Genomic DNA, 24,316 nt, shown 5'->3' with positions numbered 1-24,316 from the left:
AGCTGGCAACTTCAGTAGGAAACTGAGCGATAAATGCCATAGTGCTTGTCTCATGACATCTTTAATAAAGAAGGACACCAGCTCTCTCAATAAGAGAGCAGTAATTTATTAACAATCTGTAACCTTTTCCTTGCTCGGGCAGTACTGTATGGGCTGACAAATGGTTTGTGAAGTAGCATGATGTTCCCTTATTACCAGACCCTCTTTGCTTAAACCAAAAACAAGATCCAAGGTAATTTCACATACACTAAAAAGATTGATGAAGCAGTCTGCCTCCGCAGCTTGCAAATGTTTGGGCAGATAGGGGATGGTGCTGAAACCTTATTAAATGAAAAGACTGTTACAGTATGTGTGTGCGTGTGTGCTTGTGTGCTTGTGCTGGGGGGTGAGTTCTTGTCCTGTAACAAGAAAGAGTTTCTTCAGTATATCTATCACTTTAATATGCCCCCGTCTTCTCTTTTAGCTTAGAGATTTCTGACCTGTGATTAGGCTTTAATTATCAAAGTTTTATGCAACAGAGTCACACAGCACGCATTTCTGCTTCCTCAAGTTTTTTTTCTTTAACCTGAGCCACCCTCTGTTCATCTGCACCTTGTAAATCAGTCAGGCTTTGCCGAAAGGTCAAATGCAAGGTCACAGAGTGACTGATCACAATATACAATATCTTATTGCTTTGCAATCCCATGATAAGCATGTTACGATTAACCTCAAAACAAGAAAAAAAAACTGGTTATGAGAATGCATTGCCTGTGTGTAATAAAAGTAAAAAAACCTTTTGTTAGATATGCCTTATGTTAGATATAGGGCAGCAATTAATTAAAAAAAATCTAAATAAAAGAAAATAAGTGCTTTTACATATTAATATTTTTCTTCACATATTTTTACAACTAGATTAGTAAGTGCATTAAGGTCATAGCATGTGACTTTGCTTTCATTTTTTACGGACATACTTTTGCAAGGTGGTACAAGTTGTGTAATTATTTTAAAAATAATTTTGAGGGAAATTTGGCTAAAACTATTTCTATTTTGTAAAGCTTATTTATGAAAAATATTTTTTTATCAAATCATAGTTGCAACACTTTTCCCACCTTCACAGTACTTTTTCTAACATCTGACGTACGTTTTCTTCTCTCTTTTTTGTGTGCTGAGGCAGCTTGCACTGCATCTGGTTTTAACTTCTTAAATTAGTCTGTAGCTTTGTACTCTAATGTTAAAAGACTCCCTTCAGCATAATTCTCAGTGTTTGCCAGAAGATTCAGCCATCAGCCTTAATGGGCTGATGATTGCTTAAATACTGCCTCACACTTTTAGATCAGTGCTCTGCCCATGTTATTTGAAGATAAAGAACAAGCTTATTTCATGTATATCCTATAGAAGTCAGGTTTATCCCTTCTTTCTTATGAAGATGCCTTAGCATTTTTGAAGCATAAGAACGTAAAAGATGGTCTTGCATTTCAGATTTCAGCTTAATTCCCACAAATGTACATTTTGCACAAATATATTTAAAAAGTTTTAAATGTTTAAGGCAAAAATTATTATTAGTTTTGATTTCTCTATCTTTTGGAAGTTTGTTTTAATATTAGAACATTAAAAGGTTGCAGGAACTGCAGTTTTTAAGATGTGTTCTCAGTTTGTTTCTGCTTGTTTTACACATTTTAGTCTTTAAAAACTGCAACAGAAATATTTAGTGCATCATGTGGCAAAAATGTGTCACAAAAGCCAGTCACATCTTAACAACAGCTCCTATTTCAACTTACTGTACATTACAGTCTGTATAATACAGAGTGTACTAAGGGGAGAAATGGTTAAGCATCACCATGCAAAATTATTAAAATGGGATTTACAAAACAATTTGCCCTGATATGGTGTACGATTTACAGTTCAAACTCCAGAGTAGTTACTGTGTTCAATGAGGTACATGAAGTTTAAGGACTAAGCTGGGATGCGAAACCAGCTCTTTTAGCATCATAGGTCTTGCATAAGCAAAAGGCGAGATGTAGAATATGTTGTGAGAAAACCTCTTTTTTTTCTGAAGAGCATTCACAGTAATGTTTGGCTATGCTGGAGTACTCTGTGAACATTGCTTTTCAACAATTCAACCTTGTCAGGATGTCTGCTCGTCTGCTCAGCTGAGCAGTCCTTTTAGAACACTGGGCAGCCGCCATTGACTCATTCATACAGTATGTGTAAATCCCTTTGACACGAGATGAATAGACAGTTTTGGCACAGCGCCCTGCTGCACTTTATATAGCGATGCTTAATTGGAGCACCCAAGTTCATTTTGGCAGGGTTTTGTAAAACATCAAAGATGCCTGATTACACCTCTCATTAGATTACTTATGAGGCATTTTACCCTGCATTTTACATTGAAACCTTCAGCTAAAACTCTTGCTTTAAAAAATATGAAAAACAAAGTTTTATTTTTTGCCAGTTTTTAATTTTTTTTTTATTTTAGCAGACAACTTACCTGAAGCTTCATTTATTCAAAGCTTCAGAGAAGTTAGAAAGCAAATGTTAATGGAATATCTGCCTCATTAAAGCCTTTGTAGAGGTCTTGTGTGTCCATGCAGTTAGACTGAAACTCATGTATAGTCTTCCAGTGACACCAGTCACAACCTTTGTTTAGAAATTTGTTATGATATTCTGTCTGCTTATCTACATGTCAGCTTGCAGATCTGTGATAGCCATATCTCCTGTACATACCATATATACAAAGCCTTTTCCCAAGGTATTTTCTATCAGTTTAGTGAAAGCATTTTCCATTTCTAGAGGCTGGCTAAAAATATTCTAAAGGATTTATCCCTTCTCAGTGCTATTTGATTACGCAAGAAGGGCAGTCAGTCTGTGGGCCTCTCTCCTGTAGGATGCACTGAAAGGAGTGTTTTACACTCTAGGATGTACATGCTTTTGGATTTCTTTCATGCATATGACCCTCAGAGAAGCTCCCCAAGAAATGTTTCACTGGTTTCCTTTTGCACTTGACTGAAATTGTTTTTTTCTTGTCTTTCCAGCAACAAGGGGCGGCCACCACTGTATACTGCGCCACTGCTCCTGAACTGGAGAGCCTAGGAGGGATGTATTTCAACAACTGTTTCCGCTGCCTGCCTTCACAGGAAGCCCAGAGTGAGTCGACGGCTGTATCCTTGTGGGAGCTGAGCGAGCGGCTGATCCGGGAGAGAATTGGCAGGCAGTCCCTCTGAAGCGATGCGGTTGTTTGGGGGATAAGCAAAAACGGGGAGCAAGATGGCTCAGATATAAAAAAGAAAAAAATCTGAATAAAAATAGAAGCAAGAAAAAGAAAAGCAACTTGACCCAAGACTGTAATGTAAAGTAAGCTGCCAACTCTGGATCTGCATCCAACGACATCTCCTCGTGGTTTTCATACGGCTTGTATATGGATGAAAGTGTTAAGTGAAATAGCTGCAGTCACAACACAGTGAAAATGTTAAGAGCTAATGGGAAGTAGTGAATACAGCAGGATAAAGGAGACAGTATCCATCTTTCTTTCTCTTTTTTTTCCCCTTTTTAACTTCTATGGAGCCTACACATGGGAATTTGGAAAGCTGCATTTCCTCTTGGTTTCACTGACTGGTGTTACTGTTTGTGGGGATTTTTTAGGTCAAATCTGTTCATTTAAAGCTGTAGACACCAGCCAAATCCCTTGATGTGGAGGGGTGGGCATGCTTTGATATGTGGCTAATTGTGATTTCCACTTAATAGAGACAGTCCACCCTTATAGAGCAAACCAAGTCAAGGACCACTGTCTGGGGACCAACATAAATCAAGCTGGTTGATCTGACAAATGCGTGTGTGTGTGTGTGTGTGTGTGTGTGTGTGTGTGTGTGTGTGTGTGTGTGTGTGAGTGTGTGTGAGTGTGTGTGTGTGAGTGTGTGAGTGTGAGAATAAAAATATAAATGTGTGTGTGTGTGTGTGTATGTAAACTTTTCTTCACCTATTATTCTGTATAATAGCAGTAGAAAATTCAGTTAAGGTGGGTGTATGCTATTTTAAATATAACATGCCACTTAAGACTAGATCTTGGGAAGATTTATAGTTCACCTTTTTTTACATAAAATAACGAAGCATTCCATGTAATTTATATATGTATGTACACATTCTCGCTCTGATCTTTTTAACCTTATATACATATATACACATAGTATTTACAAATTTGAGAGGTTTGATCCATAAGGGCATCAAATAATCCAGAGGAAATTTAAAAAAAAAGCAGTCTTCTACAGACGCCTGATTCTTTCTATTTTCAGTTTTGGGCTCTAAATACATCTCCATTATATTTTTCAGGTGTAGGAAATATCTAATGTAAGTGGGTACTGAACACTGGGGAAGAAGCCTGCTTTTGTCTTCTTGTACTGTCAACATTTGAACTGGCCAAAGTGTTAGAGTTAATTTTTCCTTAAAATATAAAATAAAATCAGTCAGCTGGGTTTCATTCAGTGGTTTTTCCAAAATCAAAAAAATGATAATGGTAAAAAAATACTTTTTTTTTAAATGTCTGTAATGGTGATTGTGGGCCAAAGTGTAAAGTACTGTTGCCACAGCAGTACTCACAGGGTGTCCAGAGAGTTTGAGCGTCTTTGTCTTTTCTTTAATCTTTAAACATTTCCATCCACCGAGGCGTAGAGGAACTTGTTGGATTTTAACATTTTGTATCATATTCAAACATGCTTATTTTTTACCTTAAGAGAAACCAATGTCTCTCTCTCTCTCTTTGATTTTATTGTTGGAGTTGCCATCTTTATGTTGCTTCTTTTGTTTCTAAAGAAAGAGACAGCTGAAAAAAGAAAAGATCTGCAGTGTAGGAAGAGGTTCCGAAGAATGTTGCTGTGATAATGTTGTCTTTGTTTCTTCTTTAGTGATTTTATTTTTAAACGTTGTGCTTTGTGTCAGTCGTCATGCCATAGGTCATTCTAAGCCATCAGCATTCCATTATCATGTTTTCTGTAAAAACAAAGAAGAAAAAAATTAAAGGATTATTCATAATATCCTTCTCTTTTCTTATTTTGCAATCCTAAAGACCTTGGAAAAAAATGCATTGGTCACAGTCACACTATAAAAATGCACTATATTGAGATAAAAAACAGATCATAGAACGTTTTATGTAATAACACTATTAAATATGAAACTTTACTAATGATATGGAACTAATGCATAATCCATACAACTTTTTCTTTTATGTACTGTATGTAAACAATCCAGAGATATTTGATTTTTTTGCTTTGTTTAAAATCATTTTATGTGTAGTGAGAAAGTATGTCTTCAGAGTGTTTTTTAAAGGTTTGTGTCTTTTTCACAGACAAGCAAAAACAAATACAGAAACAGTCTCATTGATTTAGCTAGCATATGAATCAACCAGCTAAAAAGAGCAAACTAAGCCATCATATGAGGGCCATTGTTACTTTATTAATTTAATAGTTACACTCACTATCAAATGTAGTATTATCATTAAACAAAACATTTTGGGGAGAATAAATATATGTTAAACATATCACATATATATTATTTCATATTATTATTCAAAGTATTTATTTTATATTAAGACGTTAACCAAATTGATTAATGGTTCTTGAACAAGCAACAAAAATATCAGATAAAACTAAAGCACACAACATGATATAAAGTTCTTAGAATTCCAGAAAGCTTTTAAGGTTTTTCATAAAAGTTGTTTCTCAAATTAAAAGCTGAAGAAGTCCAAGGTGAGGAATGTGCATGCATGCATGAAGAACAGTACACAGTGAGTCATCTTAAGGGGCACAGTTTCTAATGTTGCAGATGTAAGCTGTTGAATCCCAGGGATCCACTTTTGGGCATTTTGTTCTTCTTGATCTATATGAACGATTTAGATTCTAATATAATTAGCAAACTAGTTAATGTGCAGATGTTAAAAAAAATAAAGGGAGTGTCAAACAGAAATAATAACAATGAAATTACAAAAAAAAGTAATCCACACTGACAGCAGAAATATACACCGACCATACTGCATTGGTGAGCTACTCGAGGAAGGGATCTGTCTGTATGTTTATATCTCCATTATCCTCATCAAGACAATGTGGAGAAGCAATAATAATAAAAAAACAAACAATGTTTGAGTATACAGCAAAAAGTTTAGAATTGAATGGAAGATAGACTTAAGCTTTACAATGTTATGCTGACCATACCATGAAAGTCTTATTATATTATAAGGTCAAACCAAGGTACAATAATAAGTCAATACTCTGTAGCTAAACAAAGAGTCACAATTACAAACTAGTCCATTTAGGACTAAGAAAAGGAAATACGTCTTTACACAAAGAGTTGTTGGCAACTAGAACTGACTTTCCAGCCAGGCAGTTGAAACCCACACCCATTTATATTTAAAACCCTTATTTTTTTATATTAAAAATGACTGGATGAAAGTTTAGTTTCACTTAGCAACAAGCTCCTTCGTTTGCATATTCTTCCATTCTACAGTTGTACAGAAGTGAAATATCACAATAAATTCCCACTACAATTCCCATTACAAAGGTAATTATATATTTTCCTATATAAATGCAATGAATTTTGTGTGACTGCTTGAACAACCAATAAAATGAAACGCCTTGTTCAAATATTCACTGGTTAGTACACATACAGTAGTACAGTATGCTGTAATTAAAAGTAGACAGCTGCTTGGGGGAAGAATTATGCTGTTAAACAATAATACCAGATGAGATAATGATGATAACAACACTGTGACGTCTGCAACACACCAACTGAAAATGTATGTAATAAAATGATAAATCTATTAGGCATTTTGCAATACAGTGTAATATGTTATTGTACTACTACTGCAGGTAATCTGCATCTACAAAGCAGGTGTAAAGAATTGGGTAAATCAGTAAGAAAACGAAAACATACTAATGCCATCAATCCGCACTGAATGGCAGAGTGTATTTTCCCTGGTAATCTTACGCATCATTAAAACAAGCCTGGATTTCTGATCCTCTGGGCTCTGCCTCTTCAGCAGCTCTGATATATTGAGCTTGCTCTTGGGTGATAATTATTTCACTGTCCCCTCCCACACTTTCCCATCTAATCTCATCTTTTAAAGTGCAGTGTTTTAAGAGGGCTAGTCTGCTCTGACCCCCCGCTGCCACTGAGACACTGTAAATTGGCGTCTCGGTTACCTAAGTTGTATGGTCTTGTTCATCCATTGTGCCCTCATTTAATGTGCCGCTATGATTTAAAATGATATTTTGACAAAGGGCCTGCATCTTTAAAAGCAGAGATGACAGAGTGCTGCAGTCGTCATCCTGTCGTTTAGCCGGAGTGGAGCATGTGGCTTTTTTGTTTCTGCCTGGAGATACAGCATCACCTTTTCATGATACCACACATCTTTCCAACTAACTGCAGAGATCAACTCTGACAGATTTACTTTAAAAAAAAGAGAGTAGATGGTTAAATGCATGAACCAAACAGCCCCTTTATAATCACAATTATGCCATTTTAAGCCCTGTGTGTTTTGTCAGGGTTTAGACAGAACGTACTGTGGCTGGGAATACTTGCTAAGGTAGTTAATAATTTTTTATGGCTTCTGAGTCTGGGTCACTTAATATTCTTAAATACCACATTTGATATTGTCAATGGCAATATGCTGCTGGATCATATGGGAAGTGATCTAGGGATCACATGTACTTCCTTATGTAATTTGGCCCCCTATTTGACTACCAGGACCCAATGCATAAATCCTGGCTGTTTAAATCCTAATGTTGCTGTCTTACTGAGGGTGTTCAACAGGGTTACTATTTAATATTTACATGTTCTTCTTGGTCAGATTATTTGCCCATCATGGAGATGAATTTCATTGCTACACTGCTGAAACTTAGATTTGCTTCCACACCAAAACAACCACTTCTACTGCATTTGCTGTACTTTACAGATGTGTGTTTTTCATTAAGAGTTTGAGGCAATAGAACTTTCTTAAGTTAAACTGTGACAAGTCTGAGGTTATGCTCATGGCTCCAAACACCACCTTTGCAAAGTTGGTGTATTTGTTGAAACCAACAAAACCAAAGGAAGTTAGAAACCTTGGGTTACATTTAACACCATGCTATCTGAAATTGACATTAGGATTATCACAAGGTTATCTTCCACCAGTATAGCATAACTTGTTTCAGACCCTTGCTTTGCCTGTCTGATGTTGAAATATTGATATGTGTTAATTTATTCCATATTTATTCACAATTAGACCTTACCTGGGGTAAGGTATTATGTAACAAATACACTGTTTAATGTTCTAGCTCCATTAGAAATGAAGCAGCACTCGGCTAGGAAAATTGCCCTTTAACTTATACGTGTTTTTAATGGATGTCTGGTGAGAGTGCTACACACACAGTTGAATAGCACTAAAGCAAGACCAGGCCTAGCCTCATTTCTTTTAAACAGCACAGACTCTGGTATTACTCCGTTTAACATTATTTGTATCCCTGCAAGCTTTTATCTGCTAGCATGAAAGCTAAATTGTTTGCATGTGTACTGATAGCTTCATGCATGTTTAGCTGGTTATCTTTTATAAAGTATTGCATGTAAACTGTACAAAGTGAGATAAAGATTGGTTAAAATATATTGATATAATAATGAACTGTAAACCCTAGCACACCTCCTTGTCTCATTATTCATTTAATAAATGCCTGCTTTAAATAGCTGCACCTACAAAATGTACTTATATTTTTATATATCCATGTCAGGACAGGAAATTGTAAATTACAACTCAGCATTTAATTAGCAGTTCATCCCAAGCTGTTTTTTATATCATAACACATTTATAATGCACTAACGACAACAGAATAACAACAATAATAATCTAAAATTTAAGTTCCACATATAACCAATGTAATGTTATGTAAACTGTAATGTAATTTTAAAAGCTTGTTTACAAAGCCATGTTTTAATATAAAAAGTGATGGATGCAGCATCTGTTTTGTGGTGAAGCATTCCCAAGCTGCACTTTAATGATGGCAACACAAACCACATTGACTTTAATTGGCGCTGGGTGGGAATTCAGTCCTTTGCCTAATGTTCTTAAACTACAAATGTACATTTAGTTCAACTGAAAAATGCAATGAGTTTTTTGGGCAGCTCCCTGCTAACATGGTCTGGATCCCCTTTCCACCCCCCAAATTAGCTCCATCCCTCAGCAGGGGAATGTCTCTGCAAGCATAGCTGCAGTAAAAGTGTCAGGCAGTAATGGATGCCCTGGTGATAGAGAGCTCTGGTTGTTATTTGCTGGATATTGAGGGAGGGTAGCTAATGATGTGCAGCGTGTAAACCTGTTGTGGCTCTAATCCATCTGTGTGGAGGGGCTGGGGGGAGGAGGGGGAGGTGAGATCCGGGGAAAATGATTTGGACAAGTGGAGATAAAGTGAGAGTGCTGATGGAGTCATTCAGGAGGATATGTCAGTGGCAGCATTGTTTGCAAATAGCATGACTGGCAATATAAAATATCCAGGTCCCATGATCAAGTGAGGTTGGAATTTCAATGTGCCATATGCTTCTTTATTTTCACATCTCTATCAGTCACCAAAAATCATTAAAGTTTAAAGCTGAAGTGTAACATCTATATCTGTCTGTCTATCTCTGTATCTTCAGTAAAGAGTGCTTATGTAGGATGTAGGAGATACATGGTAACAGAGGGGGGTCACGGGTTCAAAACGCACTTCCAAGGCAATTTCGTTTGACAGCTGTGCCATTGCAGGCTAATAAGACAGTGTACCGTTATATTTTGCATTATATGGTATACATCTGACAAGCTGATCTTCCGAGTGGCATTACTATAGAATCACTACAAAGAACGAGATTTTTACCATCTTTGTAACTTAAAAATATTTATTAAAAAATGTAAGTGTTCATGGCATTGTGGGAGAATGCTCATAGCCTCTTAATGTTCCGCTTGTTTTGTATGTTTTGTAGTACAAGTGTGTAACCTTACATTTCATTAAATGCACTGGAAGCAGTAATATGTGAAAAGGACTGAAAGGTTTATTAAAGGTTCTTTTTTGCAGACAGAATAAAGGTACTTTCTTTTGAGGTCAAAAATAAGCAATCATGTTGACTAAAAAACAAAAGATAAACAGTGTGGGTAACGGCATAAGTTAGATCTGTTGTTTGTCCCTGTAGTGTTTTACAAAATATTTGTTTACTTGGATGAGTTCCTGCATGTCTACAGTGTCTTTACCCAGAGGCATGGTGTCTGTGTGCCTCCCAGGCCAGTTTAAGCCAGCTGTGTCCCTGTCCTGTTGTCTCTGAGAAGTTTTTGTTTCTGTACTTACTGAAAAGGTCACTATTTGCTTTGGGAACAAAAGATGTGCCTATTTAAACTATGGAGAAAGCAAATACATTTTTTACTAAAGCTAAAGTATCTGTAATGCATTTATATTGTAACACATACGGCCGACAGGTACTGTGTAAGAGCCGGCTTACCAGAGCGGTGACGTCACCGCCCTTCCCTGTAATAGCAGGACCACAGCCGCTGGGCTGGGCGGAGATCTCTCTTTAGCTCCACAAGCCGGGTCCCTGTTGAGTGACACCGGAGGCCTGGGTTCACGTCCTCAACGGTGCGGAGCCGACCCTAAGCAGCAACGGCAAGGGCGCCCGCCAGAACCCCGAAGCGTTACATTGGTGTTAGAAGCGGGGTGGGATAGCCCTTCGCCGGGGACGGCGAGTTAAGTGGGGGAGAGTGTAACGCTTACGGCCGACAGGTACTGTGTAAGAGCCGGCTTACCAGAGCGGTGACGTCACCGCCCTTCCCTGTAACAGCAGGACTACAGCCGCTGGGCTGTGGAGAGATCTCTCTTTAGCTCAACAGGCTGGGTCCCTGTTGAGTGACGCCGGAGGCCCAGGTTCGCGTCCCCGATGGTGGGAGGCCGACCTGTGTAGGCAGCAGGCGAGGGCGCCCATCTGAACCCCGTTGCGTTACAATATTGTAAGATATTAAGACTGGTTAAAAGCTCTCTCATCTATTTTAATTAGTGAATTATCCTTTTGTTTTTCTTACTGTTCTCCCCAAAATTGAAATGAATAATCTTTATACCTCAGTTATCCTGGGTAAGAACAACATGTGCATGTATTCCTAGTCATGTTTTGTCCAGTTTTAAGATTTAACCAGTCCCAGGTTGACTGTTAACAGGCCTAGCTAATCCTATACTAGGAGTATGGCTAAAAACTCAGATCACTTAGACAGGGGCAGCCTTGATCAGGCACAGAAAAAAAACAACTTGAAGACATATTCTTTTGTTCAATCAAAGGAATCTATGAGTGCTGTTTTGTGAGACACATCTAAACCCTGGGAGTTTCTGCTGTGAAGCTTCATTGATTCTTTTATTAAAATCATTTGATCGTCAATGCATTTTCTTTCGGCAGAACAATATTTCAGTTCACGGTGCAGCCATGATCTTGAATTACCACCATCAATTGCCATCACAACCAATACACACATACTGCCACCAATGCATGTGCTGTGTGATTTTCACATTGAAGCTCCACACACTCCTTGACTTAATTGGCAGTGCGGGGTCCCTTGGTGTATGCACTTTCTTTGCACCAAAACGGATCCTTGGAGTGTGCCAATACTTTTGTTAGTTTGAGTTATTTTGGCATTAAGAAAAAAAGTATTTTAGCTTTTGTGTCAGTGCCACAATTTAAAAAAAATATTTTACTATATTTTCAAAACCAAATGTAAGTCTGTTATATTTCTTTCTTTATATTGTTAATTCCACACATTACCATTTCATTTTGGATTGGTCAGCCACATTTTTGTACTTGCATGACAGTAAACAGATCTTTTTTTTTTGTCCAATTCCTTATTTTAACTCTATTGGCAATATTCCGGTAAATGGCAGTTTACAGCATTATAGATACTGTTACAGTCTTCTCTGTACTGTAGCACCCACTTTACAGTTTTAACTGGAATATTACTCCAGTCATTCCTTTCTCATTCTGTTTGTCTTCTTCTCCTATGTAAATAATCCTTAAAGGTCAATACCTTTCCTTGGCAAAGGAAGTAAACCAACAGCCTCCCAGCTGTAACAGAACTGGGCTAACCACTAAACTGTATGGTTGACCACACTCTCCAAAGCAGCTGCCAAAAAGACAGCATTCAGTCCTGTCTGGCCCACATAATCTCTGAGCTGCGGGACACACGTCCATTACCGATGGAAGCAGTAATCATAACCCCAGGTTACCTTAGACACTGACAGTCTCATTAGATGTTTAGGGGAGGGGAGATCGGAACTGTTTTTTAAATCCACAGACCTGTCTGTTTTCTCACTGGTACTGTATTGTAGAGCAAGTGTGGCATGTGGTATGAGGTATTCCTCTGGAATTGAATACATCAGTGCATGCTGCTTCATCTAGCTAGTCAGCACTGCTCCCGTCATCTTGTAACAGGTGAAACTCCAAAACCTTTAAACACCACCAATGTGAAACGTCACCATTAGGAGCACAGCTGGATTCTAATGACTTGTTGCAGGTTTTGTTATCTGAGGCACAAGCGCCTGTGAGTTCACCACAACAGCTACAGCAGTGGCATCAGCCAGCACTCACGGGCTCTCTCCTGTCAGAGTAAGCTGCAGCTGAATAAGGCCGGCACCTGTGATCAGTTCTTGTTTACTCTTCACTAAAGAGGCCTGCCACAGTACTGCCATGTCGACATCATGTGTTGTTTTAGTCTTAGCCAAAGGCTCAGGAAGTAATCCTCTGCTCTTTGTGTCCTATTGCAGCTTGCAGCTAGAGCAGAGGAGCTTTTCTGCAAACTTGCATGACTTTCCAAACAAGACCACAGCCACGCAATGCCAGCTGTCACCTTTGCTTTTGTTTGAAAACCTCACTATTAGTCATTTCCATTAGTTTTACTGTACCACCTAAATATATCAAAATGGATTTTAGAAAAGCATGCAGCAAAATATTTATGCAACTTTTGTGCTATTTTTGCCCTTTGAAACAAGCAACTTTTCTATGGACATATCACAGGCGTATACACTCATCATCTTAGTGCTGAGGTTCAGTTTAAATTTTATTTATAGTGGGCTAAAAAAGGAAAGGAAGAGTTATAGTGCATCAGTGATACTTATTCCGTTCCTGAAATTATTTCTGCTTTGCTAAGACATTAACTGATCATAACTGCAGATGTTTTCAGATGATTCTGGGTACAGTAGTTGGCAAAGACAGAGGCAGGTGCCCTTTATTAATTCTCTACTGTACATCTAACAATAATGACTTAGGAATGAGTTTTTAATTATATTTTATTGGTCTTATATAATTTCCGGTGTTTAGATGTTAATGGTGCTTTATTAGTTTTTAATAGATTGGTTGACCTCACTTTGATTACTGCAATACCCTATGGTTTAAAACAATTTGGAACAGTTTGCATTTCCAAAATGTGAGACAATACAATGTACTTTAGTAAGGGTCATATATGTACTTAAATGCAATTACAGTGAACATTAACACAATAATATCCTGTCTGTCTGCCCACAGCTTATCTAATATCAACTGAAATGTAAACAGTACAAAATTAAAGACTGCCGAGTACAATTTGATGCTTTGAATTAGTATATGAATGATTTATAGAATGTAAAATAAATGATATTTCTTGTATATTTATCTGTATTCTGATGATGTAACCTAGTTTGAGTAGCACTGAAATATGAGGTTATTCTAAATTAATAGTTTTACCTAAGTGACTGAAACATTTTGTGATAATAATTTAATATAATAATTACTATTATTATCTTTAAACAATAGAAAAAACAAAAAAAAATTAATTTATTTGATTCATTTGAGCTTTTTATTAGCTTCCTTTGACTATTTTAATATGATGCTAAAGGTAAAACTACAGAATATATAATGGTCTAAACATCTGTCAACCTGTCTGACCAGCTATTATAAGATTAATTTTGTTCCATTCAAAGAGTAATTATAATACAATTGATTAGTTCTTTTTTGTTGCCAATTTCTTTGGTAATGTTGACTGGTATGATGCTATTTTGTGTAGATATGTTTAATGATCACAATCTATTTTATAGCTCTCACTGGACTGTATAAACTCAATAAATATTTACTATAAGGAAATTTACCATCTGACTTCAGCAAGCCATAAAGCACCCATCTATGTGTTTTGAGATTAGCATGTAATTAAAATTGTAAATCAATATTTATTAAGTGGTATTGCAAAATCGATGAAAAATGTAGCAAAGTTTCTTGAAATCCCACAGCATCCTTTGAAGATGGAATTTACCCTTTTTTTTCATTGCATTGTGTACAGATAATTTTATATTGACTTTGGTATTTGTTTGGAAAACATATTATACTTTTCTCATTAGTTTTAATAAAGAATGCATTCACAGAGAGTTTTTCCTCAATGCAGCTTTTTTTTGTTTCATTGTCTTATAAAGTTTCCCAATCCCATGCAAATTAACATATTATTCTGTATTACAGTTTTCCCTTACCACAGAGAAAAAGAACACAAAACTACACAGAATAATTCAGAATTTACAAGAAAATCATGGAAACAAAAGAAAAGTGAAGACTGGTATATTGAATGAAATAATTACTAAGTCTTAGAACTATTATACTGTATGTGTTGATATTTCTATTGATTGGAATTATCCATTTGAGCAAACCTGAAAGTGAATAAAACAGAATTTTGTGGTTTAAAATAATGGATCAGAAATTGGGTAACTGATAAAAGAATCTATACACATTACTTTTAATATTGCTACCAAGCATCTCTTGAATCATTCATTTCATGATCATTTTGCCATGTTAATAGACTAGAATAATGGAATTGTCTACATGTAGTGTGTATTTTAGATGTACACATTTTTGTGGTTGTTGAGTACAAAAATTGACTTAGCACCCAAATAAAAATAAAAATACCACTGAACCTAAAAATGTATTCATGACTTTCTGGGGACTATTCTGTAAATGCATGTATGTTTGCAAGTAAATGCAAACTTCTTTGTTAAGATGGTTCTGCGCTGTAATGTGTTCTTATCTTCCAGGCAGTGTACACCCCTCTCACTGCACCCAACCACACCTGCAGAGCATATGAAGGAGAAGCTCACTGTCCTTGAATCCCTTTTTTTGTAAATGGAGGTCTCAGAATAACATGGATCACATTACAGTTCATGATGCAAAAAAAAACTGCTTTCGGTGCTCTTCAAAGAACAAAGTCTGTGATGTAACTAGCAGCTAATGTTTCTCTTACAGAACAAAATCAGGAACTTCATACAACTATTTTACAGGTCACACCTTCCAAAAAAATAAACATAAAATAACTGACAGCCAGGAAGCAAAGTTTCCCACTCACTTAGTGCAAGACTACACCTTAGACTTCAACTTGAGAAGCCCCTTCCAAGCCCCTCTTCCTCTTGTGACCGCAGTGTAAAAACTGCAGTACACCTCCTCTCACCACAGCTTCCCTCACTCAGCTCTTCAAAAATATTTCACTTCTGAAGACCATGCCATGGACCAAAGGAGCAAGGCTGACTCAAGACACTTGCTTTTTATGTGGCTAAATAGTTTTTAGAAGTGGGTTTAAGCTTGGATTACCAACATATTGATATAAATAAGGTCCGAAAGAGGTTCTATCATTTGGGATGCCATGAAAATGCGCTTTATTTCTCCAGTTAGCAAGCTTGTTCAGATAAAAATATGTCAGGATGCCCATATTTTAAAGAATTTGAAAAGCATTGCCTGGTTTCTATTATGCACAAAAATGATAAAAAATATATATTTATGAGCTTCGAACAAAATTATTGATACTGGCAAGGAAAATTGCAGAACTGCCTAAACCAATGTATCATTGCTTTTTTTGCTGATGTTTCTGCCCATATCAATAATGTCATGAAATCTCTTGATTTGTAAAATAAGCCAAACAGCACCCTGGAAACTCATAATAAGCTGTTTTTGATGAAAAGTTGAAAATATACAATGCAAAAGGTGAATTGTAACTAAATGTAATACAGAAAAAGACACTCTACCCAGGACACAGTACATAAGCCAGTAGTTTGAATTTTCTACTTAAAGTGAAGCACCTTTTTCTATTAAAAAACACATACAGTATATTTATCTTATACAGTAACTTCCATTTTGCATACTATGCAAAAACAGAACAAAATTATGCTGTCTTATTTAATATGTACTGTATGAATTTCTTAATAATTATTTGCTAAAGGGTGAAATATGTTTAAGGAGTGTAGTTTGTTTTTTTCTCCAATGACACCACATTTATTTCCCTCTTTTTACATAAACATAGACTAAAAAGGAAGAGTAGGCCTTTTTGGCAAGGTATGCTTTGTTACTTTTATTCTTGTGTAAAAATGCAATTTTATTTTCATTAAAAACCTAGACAGTTTGTACCGGTAGAAGTACCTTACATTAACAGGACATGTAACTTTCCTGATTTTATTAAAATTCCACACTGTTATTTAATATTATGCTTTAATAAATAAAAGATGCAATAATTACTGTTGTTTTTTTAATCTTTGATTGGAGACAAATGCACTTCAAACAATTTAACTGAAATACTTATGATGTACATACACCCTATATATCTACGTCTCTAATCACAGGGGATGTTCTATTCCATGTGGGTGAAGTGGGGTAAGAAGATAATATCTTCTTGTAGTTTGCAAGTGCTCTGTGGTGTAGTTATCATGGTTGTGTCTGTACATTTCAGGAGGCGTTGACGGTCACTAAGGCAGGGACTGTCCCTCCCGTAGGCAAGGATGTGAAACTTCCTGGAATGCAAATGCTTGTGGTTTAACAGTGTAACACTACTGTGAGCCCCAGCTCTAACTGCCACAGAATACAGAACGCCTCTGTGTATCAGTTTCTGTAGAAAAAAAATATTTCCTAGTGATTGATCACTGTTTCTATCACCATATACAATCTTCTATGTTCCCAAAAAATTCAGAAGTAAATGATGGAATATAGTAGTCAGGCCTCTGTGATAAATTATTCATCTCTTTCATACTTAGAAACATACTTATAAACTCACAAGACATGAAGGTTAAATTTTATTAGTTTCCTCTAACACACAATTAGCTATACTATGGAACCAATGAAAATCTGAATCTGAGGTTTCAAGGATCTAAGCTATACTGATGAAGTGCCAGGCTGTTGCTGGTAAGTAGTGCTGGTGGATGAGTGGGTATAACAGAGGCCAATGTGCCATCCTTTGGAATAAATGTTAAAGTAATGTCCTGACCTATTAGTGATTAAAGAAGTCCTGACACTATCATAGCTAAGGACTCCAACTAATTTGTTATTTTTTTTAATGGATCAGCTACTGGTGATAATATTTGTTACTATAATTCTAAGCATATTAGGTGTTATCTACTGTAAGTAGAAAAATGCAGATATAAATGTATATCCAGGTACAGCGTTTAGAGACCTGATTTTTTTATTTTTGTTGCACACATGATAGAATTGTCTGACAGTGCTCGTGCTTATACTGCAACACATTTTCAAAATCAATTTAAGCAAGAGAAGGGCCTTTCTTCTTTCAGTAGATTTTCAATAGCTTTGACTTAATTATACATCTCCATGTAGTATTTTTATAAAATTAATTCAGAAACCAAAAGCCTCTATCATTCACCACATCCACAGAACGATGTATGAATAAATATACAAAATAAATAATAAAAACTTCAAGTAAAGTTATTAAAAGCAGTGCAGCTCAAGGAAATGTGGGCTGGCTGGGATAACAGATGGACTTTGCTCTCCTGAAATCTTCACGCTGTCTTGTTGACAGTAATATTCAGTAGCTCAAATGGGAAGTTGAACATCAAAAACAAACTGATAAGCAGCCGCACGACTCTCCACAAAGTAATTTACAGCTGTCGTACAGACGACAAAAATGACATTGCCTGGAAAATTGGTAAGCTTCTATCACAACAAGAGCAAGCATACAGAAAATACAGAATCACAGATAAACTGACCTGGGGTTTAAAAAAGTGTAAGTTCTTTTATTAGCCTAACCAGCTACTATTTCATATTTATTTAAATCAGAATGTTTAATATTTAAATTCTGTACATCTCACCTGAAAAAAACATCTAGTGAAAAAAGCACTACGGACATTAGCCTGTGGTTTCACAATCCTGATTAGCATTTTTATGTTTTTAGTCTAGAATCACCAATAAGCTTTTGTAAACTAGCCAGAACTAATGAAATCACTGTAGTTTCTTCTGGTGTAACATAAAAATGAAACAATAAATCAAACATAATAATGGTATATCTTTAATCTCTCATAATTTCTGAAGAGGTCAGCTTTTGAGTTTTTTTGTGATGTAGAGACATTCGTGGTTTAGATATTTGCTTTTAATTTACTGTTTTAATCTGTACAAAAATATTTTAGACTTCAAAAGGATGTTTCTAATGCTGCATATCATATCAGCTATCTACAAGTTCATAAACTATATTAAAAAATTATGTACGGAAGAAATGTTTCATGACAAGAAAAGAATATGTGAGATTTAATATAATCATTGTTGACTGTATTTGTAATTTCAAACTTGTAAATTAGCCAATAGTTGTTTTTGTTCCAGACAGGTTACAATATTCATATTATTAGAAAAAATATTACTATGATATGTGTTTTAACTATTTCATAACATTTATCATTTAGTAATTATATGTAAAATGTTTTTTAGATGTGAGACAATAATACAATATTACATTTTTAATTTCTTACCATGTTTAACAAAAAAGTATTATCCATGTAAATGTAAATACAAAATAAATGTCTGTCCTGGACAAAATATATGACACACTACAGAAGGAGCAGTTGTAACAGTTGTAATTCTAGCGAATAGCAACGATAAAAAATAGACTTGTGTAGTATTTAGTTAAAATGTTTAAAAAGACTTAGTGTTATTGAGGAAAACTGAGACTAGTTGTCAACATATACAATGTAAATACCTAACAATCCTTTAATCTGTACAGATCATAGTTGTACACACTACACTATGTCATCTGGAAATAGAATACAGAACAAGAAGATAAAAGAGTTTTTAAATTGTAAGTGTGACAGACGTTTCTAATAAATATTCAGAGATGTCCATCTAAGTGACTGAGGTTAGTTATTGCAGAATTCCAGGGTCCTCTGCAGGGGCGTAGCCAGGAATTTATTTTTGGGTGGGTCTGTGCAAAAGTGGGTGGCCCGGGCTCTAACTTGACCGTCCTGCCAGCATAGGGGCTCCCATTTACAGTGCAATCCTCAAGCGGTATAATCAAACAGCAGAATTAGCGGAATCTTATATATATACAGTATACTGTCTCTCTCTCACACACACAGGTTAAGCAACAATTACCTAGGCTGCCGAACGTTACTGTGCCACGGCGGACACGCACACAAAAACAATCAGTTCCTACCTCTGTTGTGAGGTTTTGGCCTTCTAGACCAGACACAGGCGTCGGGGCTTGGAATTGCGTATGGCGATAATCTCATCACTGTCTAGAGAGTCGGCAAATCCCCGTTCAAATGACAGCTCGTTTGCAAAGGTCTCTCATACGAGGACTTTGTTTTTAGCTAAAGAAAAGCGGCAAGAGCTCATTTCACTTGTTGCTTGTAAAAGTTCTAAGTACCTCGTATGCCTGCCTTTAGATTGTTTAGTTTTACAAGTTACTCTGAAGTTAATATTTTATTGCAAAACGCAAGATTCAAAATCCGTCCGAAATATTGTATTTAAAATACCATGCAGGGTTTACCTTGCCTTTAAATACTCAGCGGAATTTGCATAACATACCAGAAGAACTATGGGTTTCAGAGGTTGGAGTAAATGCATCGCCCCAAGGGTAATATCGCGTGAGGCGCCACGAGAATACAAACAGCGAAGGTATTACAATGTTAAGTTCTGAAGATCTTGTTTGATCCTTCATGATGCCTTTAAACTTGTATGAAACCCACGAAATTAATATTCTATTTTCGATGCCAAAAGACAACTAATCTGGAAATACTTCCCACAAGACTTAACACTGAATTATTATAGTCGCATTACAGTGCTAACCAATTCATTGTACCTTTAATTGCAAGAATGGTCTGCTAATAAATGCGTCAAGTACATATTTTGGATACATTTTAGCTATGTAAACGTCGTTAACTTAAAAATACTGCAGGGCATTTAGAGGCGATATGAATAATTATCTGTAAAATGCACACTCGCATCTATCCGTCAATATTATCTTAATGTTATTCATGGATTCCAAAACTTGTCATTTGTTTACAGGAGAAATTCTAGAACCTCTTCGTGCTCAACTCCTACAGGTGGAGCAGTATCGAGGTGCTACAAGCAAACGCGTGCACTTGTGCTCGGGAAGCCAGGCTGTACTCCTCAAAACCCAAGACGCCTGTAGCATCTCATGTCCTATTGGTTTCTGGACTGGTCTGGTTATATACACGAGGCTTTTTGAAAAACGGAGATATACGCATTTGTTTTGCCATTTTGGCTAATAAACCAAAAACCTAGCGCTAGATAGCTCAGAGGGTCTGATGACAACGATAGCCAATTAGGTTACGGCTACGCATGCACCGCCCCATTATATTTACATAATTTTCTTATTGGTCACAAAAGATACAACGAGCCAATCGCAAATTATATATGATGAAAAAAATCAAACACGTAACACGTAAAAAGCAAATCATGTAACGCAAACAAGGGAAAAAACCTTAAATTACTTTGAACTGATTGGGTAGGCCTAGGATCAATCAGGCCCAGACCCACCCGTGGCTACGCCCCTGGTCCTCTAAAGACTGAATTATTCTACAGTATATCAGTCATACTGCCCAGAGATTCAGTGTGTGTAAATAACTGTCTCCGTCAACACTTTATGTGAACACTGTGTATGTCTGGACGTCCTACAGGATGTGTGCTTTGTGATGGACATTCAGTTATATTTAATTTCTTGTACTCTTCTCGTAGAGTACTCTAAAAATATAGTTTAAAAATATATTTCACATAAAACATTAAAATGTGCACGTTTTGTAGCATTTTAATGTGATTTTAAGCCTAGATTATTACATCTATAACTTTCAGCCAGGTGAATTTATTGTAATTTATTTTTTCCATACATATATATGAGCTTTATTCCTACTTACTGAAATGTTTTCTTTTTCATTTTAACGGAGCACATATTAGATAACCTAATGAAAGAAAAAAGATTACCACACAGAAAACAGAAAAAAAAAACTACAGCAAGAGTGGGTTCCCTATGGTGTGAGAAACAATCACAATTGAAGGCAGTGCAGTAGGTGTAAGACTTGTCTACTCAGATACTGGCCATTTGTAATCTACTATTTCAGTACCTTCGGCAGAAACTGATGTACTGTATATAAATAGTTGGCCTTTGGACAACAGTCACAGGAGTCTTATTGCAGTTCCCTTTTTTGCTACCCCAGTTTCACTAGCATGCTGATAACCTCAGAATGTGTATGGTGTTTGGCAATCAACAGGCCAATATATTCCAATTCTCTTTGGGAGTATGAGTATCTACTGTTTTGACAATGTTTCTTGTGAGCTAGATCAGGATTCCCTGTAGCCCCTTGACTGGCCTTTTTAAAGTACATTTATCACACTTCATGTTTCTTGTACAATCTGCTCCACATCTATTGGGTTTCATGCATTCTTTTGGCTAGGAGTGTTACATCTTTAGGACTGGTAACAAACCCAAATGTGCAATACAACACAGCCTTGTAATGCCTGCACCTTTCTGTAACCAAATGCTGTACACACCACTTTTCTACAGTTAAACATACCCACAATGGGGAAACAGTGTGTGTAAAGAAATAAAAACAACTTACAACTTACAATATAAAGTCTAAGTCAGAGCTCAAGACATATTTTAAAGCTCAAAAGATCTGGGAAAGTGCAGCAAGATGTTTTAACATTTAGTATGTATTTAGTTGCTTTGGAAAAATGTTCACAAGGAAAAATATGGTAAAAATAAACATCACACAAAGTATAGAGTTTACTTCAGCATGTTTCATCATAGATAATTGTTGTAGAAAGGTTTTTCTTTGCAAACTACTGTAAATAGTTGGCAAACTAGGGAAACAACATTTGCTCTACCTTCCTTAATTTGGGGATATTTTGAGAAGACTTATTGGGAAGTCTGCTTCTTTTTGGTGGGGTTACATTCAATTTACTGCAACACAGACCACAGGCTGTGTTGGACTCTATTGCTCAATTGTATCAAATATAGAGACAGAAAAGGTCAAAGTGAGTACAGCATGTTGATAGTTTCATTATCTTTGTTTTACATGAAGATTTCCTCCTATAAAACAAGGTCTGCCATGGGAAAGTATTTATCAGTATTTTTATGTACTATCCACTGTATCTGGAATTATTTGGACACCTGGTTATGTTATGCCTGTGTAGGCTGTCTGACTAATTCCAAACAGTATTGAGCATGTGTACTGAGGTATACAAATTGTCTCTAAAAGTATCTGATCACATCTATTAAAATGTGAAATTGCAACAGTGAAAGTGTATCACATTCTAAATAATATACTGTGCATGTGTACATAATAATGATTGCAATACACACATTCCTTTTTGGGACTGCATTCTGTTTCTTCTTATTAGTTTATTATTCTATGATTTCATGTATTACAAGACGACACACTTACTGAGATAATGATCTAACTTAACTCATGGGAAACTGTACCCATTTCACACCGGATGCTAACAGCAGTTTCTGAATTACAAAACCTGTTTGATTTATAAATACACTTTTTTTTCTAAATATAACTTATAAATGTTGATCCTCCCTTCTCTGGGATCTATACAGAGGGCTTATTTTCAACAGTAGTCAAGACTTGTGAAGTGAAAGGAAAGGAGTAATACAACTCTTATCTAAGATTGTGTGGTAGATTCTCAACTGCATCTGAAAAGGAAAATAAAATCACTATATTAGATATTATTGACGACCTTATTCAATTTCTGTTTTTAAAGCTTACTGTACTGATTTTACTTTTGTTTAAAGAAGCCATGCAAACCATGATTTATATTTGCAAAAATATCGATGCCACCAATAATTTGTTTTAATTAGAAAGATTATACTACAGTACATCATGAAAATTGTGTTATGACAATGTCATATATTATATTATATTATATTATATTATATTATATTATATTATATTAGGAACAGCCAAGTATTTTCAAAGATGAAGCCACACAAAGATTTTTTGTTGGACTACTACTGGCTTTCCTTAACTGGTAGCCTAAATGACCTTGTAAACTCTGAATTATTCTGTTCCTCCTGCCGTCTTTGTAAGAGAAGGAAAAAAAGAGAGGGAGAAAGCTTCTGCCTGTCACAGCTTTCAAACACAAAGAAAAATGAGCACTTCGGCTGAAGTACAATCATTTGCCTCTGCCAGGAGATTCATCACGTAGTCGAAGAGGAGAGGTAAAGGGAGGGAAAGAGTGAGAGAGAGGTAAAAAAATAGAGGATTTGTATAACCCGCCAGTGAGAGCCTTAGTAAGCTGGAGCCAGGGCGCGCAGTAATGAAACATTCATAATCTGTCTGTGAACGCTTGGCTGCACGCGCTGGCGGGTTGTTATACCATCGGGGGTGGCTCCAAGGTCAAAGATACCTTGGTATTAGTGGGAATTGAGGTGTCCATGTACGACACAGCTGCTCCAAGGTACCATTGTGTGAGACAAGCGCAGGTCAAGAGGGAAATGTTGTCTTAACATGCTTTTTTTGTGCGTGTATGCTTGAGTGTAAAACTGTGACGGCTGCCGCAGTAGCCAGCAGAAACCTAGCTAGGAACACAAGGTGCTTTTCTCCAGCTGGAAAGGAAGGGAATGAAGGAATTCAGAAGGAAAGGAATGGAGCTGTGTTGATAAGTAGGGAACAAAATCAGGTAGCTTAGTAATTAGCGCCTTTGAAAGATTAAGGAACTTGCATCAAAGAACAACCAGAACATACTTCACCTACCACTATTTTGAACTCTACCAAGTACTGATCACACAAGTGAAAATGCTGCTATTCTGTAGTAAGAAAACCTTGGGAGTGAGTAAACATTTTATGGTTTTATCCCGGAAGAGAGACATTTTGACACTTTATCTCATTTTAATACTGCTATGATTGACAACAATAATAGCCTTTATTTTATACTGTGCTTCAGTTAACATTCCTTTAAATGTTTTAAAATACTCAAATGATCGCAGCATAATCCATCAATGTTTTCATTTCTTCAGTTCAAACTGAAAAGATTTGAAATTGGCTTATTATGTTTATTTACATTTAAATTAAAAATGTGAGTTTTGAGT

General features: G+C 36.2%; 2 protein-coding genes across 2 annotated transcripts in view; one reads left to right on the top strand and one right to left on the bottom strand.

The window, feature by feature from the left end:
- wwox (WW domain containing oxidoreductase) overlaps nucleotides 1–4,998 on the top strand; it is a 381,937-nt gene extending 376,939 nt beyond the window's left edge. Inside the window, exon 9 of the mRNA XM_088938904.1 lies at nucleotides 3,012–4,998. Coding sequence (XP_088795030.1) covers nucleotides 3,012–3,200 — 189 coding nt within the window. The 3' untranslated portion in view covers nucleotides 3,201–4,998. The remainder of the gene's footprint in view (nucleotides 1–3,011) is intronic.
- Nucleotides 3,500–24,316, bottom strand: part of mafa (MAF bZIP transcription factor a) — a 143,358-nt gene continuing 122,541 nt past the window's right edge. The window contains exon 3 of the mRNA XM_088938905.1: nucleotides 3,500–4,959. The gene's annotated coding sequence lies outside the window, so the exon portion shown is untranslated. The remainder of the gene's footprint in view (nucleotides 4,960–24,316) is intronic.

This window comes from Atractosteus spatula, chromosome 21 (assembly GCF_055471065.1).
Source record: "Atractosteus spatula isolate fAtrSpa1 chromosome 21, fAtrSpa1.hap1, whole genome shotgun sequence".
Lineage (NCBI taxonomy): Eukaryota > Metazoa > Chordata > Actinopteri > Semionotiformes > Lepisosteidae > Atractosteus > Atractosteus spatula.
The sequence above is the reverse complement of the archived record's forward strand: the minus strand, read 5'-3'. Positions and strand labels throughout refer to the sequence as shown.